The sequence below is a fragment of the Pezoporus wallicus genome, unplaced genomic scaffold (assembly GCF_028554395.1).
Source record: "Pezoporus wallicus isolate ANWC-B61680 ecotype Strahan unplaced genomic scaffold, APGP_CSIRO_Pwel_v1 contig_10761, whole genome shotgun sequence".
Lineage (NCBI taxonomy): Eukaryota > Metazoa > Chordata > Aves > Psittaciformes > Psittacidae > Pezoporus > Pezoporus wallicus.
In genome coordinates, this window is record NW_026636523.1 from 1 (window position 1) to 2289 (window position 2289).

General features: G+C 63.1%; 1 protein-coding gene across 1 annotated transcript; it reads right to left on the reverse strand.

The window, feature by feature from the left end:
* Window positions 1-422: 422 nt before the first annotated feature.
* Window positions 423-1046, reverse strand: LOC130594537 (threonine--tRNA ligase 1, cytoplasmic-like; the record flags this gene model as incomplete). The annotated part of the gene is made up of 3 exons (XM_057400495.1): window positions 423-560; window positions 637-799; window positions 880-1046. Coding segments are annotated over 3 exons (468 nt in total), but the record flags the coding sequence as incomplete, so codon positions are not given.
* Between the last annotated feature and the right edge of the window lie 1243 nt (window positions 1047-2289).

A 2289-nucleotide genomic window follows, 5' to 3' on the forward strand; every position in this document is an offset into this window, starting at 1 on the left:
TGACACTGGGACGGACTGGGGTGATGCCGGTGATGATGCACTGGGGTGATGGCTATGGGGTGACACTGGGACGGGGACACTGGGGTGATGGCTATGGGGTGACACTGGGATGGGGACACTGGGGTGATGGCTATGGGGTGACACTGGGACGGCCACACTGGGGTGATGGCTATGGGGTGACACTGGGACGGCCACACTGGGGTGATGGCTATGGGGTGACACTGGGACGGCCACACTGGGGTGATGCCGGTGATGGCTATGGGGTGACACTGGGATGGGGACACTGGGGTGATGGCTATGGGGTGACACTGGGACGGACACACTGCGGTGACGCAGGCGACAGCACCCATTGCACATCACCGGGGCCATCAGGGACACAAGGAGGTGACCCCATGGGTGCTCCCCCCCCCCCCCACCCAAACCTTCTCAGCTCGGTCCCAGGTCTCGGGGTCCCCCAGGCAGCCCTGGGGCCTGGTGGCCAGCGCCATGCGGAAGGAGAAGCCCAGCACCCCATAGACGTCGCGCACGAAGTCCAGGCAGGCGCCGATCTCCTGCTCCAGCTGTGGGGTGAGGACCAAAGGGGTCAGGGCTGGGGGGTGAACGCAAAGAGGGGATGCAATGGGGGGGGTCCAGGACCTGCTCCATGGTGCAGAAGATGTGGGCATCGTCCTGCTGGAAGCGCCGCAGCCGCGTGAGCCCCGTCAGGGTACCGGGGGCTTCGTTGCGGTGCAGGACCCCAAAGTCAGCGAGGCGCAGGGGCAGCTCCCGCCAGGAGCGAGGGCGATGGGCGAACATGAGGCTGGGATGCAGGCAGGGAGGAGGATGCTCGGGGTGGTACCCAAGGGAAGGGGGGACGGGGGGGGGTTCCTCAGCGCTCACCAGTGCGCGGGGCAGTTCATGGGCTTGAGGGACAGCGCCTCGGGGCCGGAGGAGCAGGAGAAGATGTTGGGGCCGTAGTGGGGCCAGTGCCCAGAGAGCTCCCAGAGGCGAGGGTGGAAGAGGTTGGGGGTCAGCACCTCCTGGAAGCCGCGAGAGCGGTACTGGCTCTGCAATGGGGGGGGAGATGGGGTGGGGATGGAGACAAGGATGGGGTGGGGATGGAAACAGCAATGGGAAGGGGATGGGGATAGGGTGGGGATGGGGATGGAGACAGGGATGGGGATGGGATAGGGGCAGGGTGGGGATGGAAACAGCAATGGGGATGGGATGGGGATAGGGTGGGGATGGGGATGGGGTGGGGTGGGGATGGGGATGGAGACAGGGATGGGGATGGGGATGGGGCGGGGTGTGGGAATGGGATGGGGATAGGGTTGGGATGGGGATGGGGTGGGGTGGGGATGAGGTGGGGATGGAGATGGGGATGGGGATGGGATAGGGACAGGATGGGGATAGGGATGGAAACAGCAAAAGGAATGGGATGGGGATAGGATTGGGATGGGGATGGAGACAGGGATGGGGATGAGATAGGGGTAGGATGGGGATGGAAACAGCAATGGGGATGGGAGGGGGATAGGGTTGGGATGGGGGTTGGAGACAGGATAGGGATAGAGATAGAGATGAGGATGGGATGGGGATAGGGTTGGGATGGGGATGGAGGCAGGGATGGGGATAGGTTGGGATGGGGTTGCGACAGAGATATGGATGGGATGGAGATAGAGATGTGGATAGGATAGGGATGGAGATAGGGATTGGGGTGCAATGGGGATGGGTACAACGGGGATGGGAGCAGTGGGGTGCAATGGGGATGGGTGCGATGGGTGCAATGGGGATGGGTGCAATGGGGATGGGTGCAATGGGGATGGGTGCACTGGGTGCTATGGGGATGGGTGCACTGGGGATGGGTGCAATGGGGATGGGTGCTATGGGGATGGCTGCACTGGGTGCACTGGGGATGGGTGCACTGGGGATGGGTGCACTGGGGATGGGTGCAATGGGGATGGGTGCTATGGGGATGGGTGCACTGGGTGCAATGGGGATGGCTGCACTGGGTGCTATGGGGATGGGTACAATGAGGATGGGTGCAATGGGGATGGCTGCACTGGGTGCAATGGGGATGGGTGCAATGGTGATGGGTGCTATGGGGATGGGTGCAATGGGGATGGGTGCACTGGGGATGGGTGCAATGGGGATGGGTGCAATGGGGATGGGTGCAATGGGGATGGGTGCAATGGGGATGGGTGCAATGGGGATGGGTGCAATGGGGATGGGTGCACTGGGTGCAATGGTGATGGGTGCTATGGGGATGGGTGCACTGGGGATGGGTGCACTGGGTGCAATGGGGATGGGTGC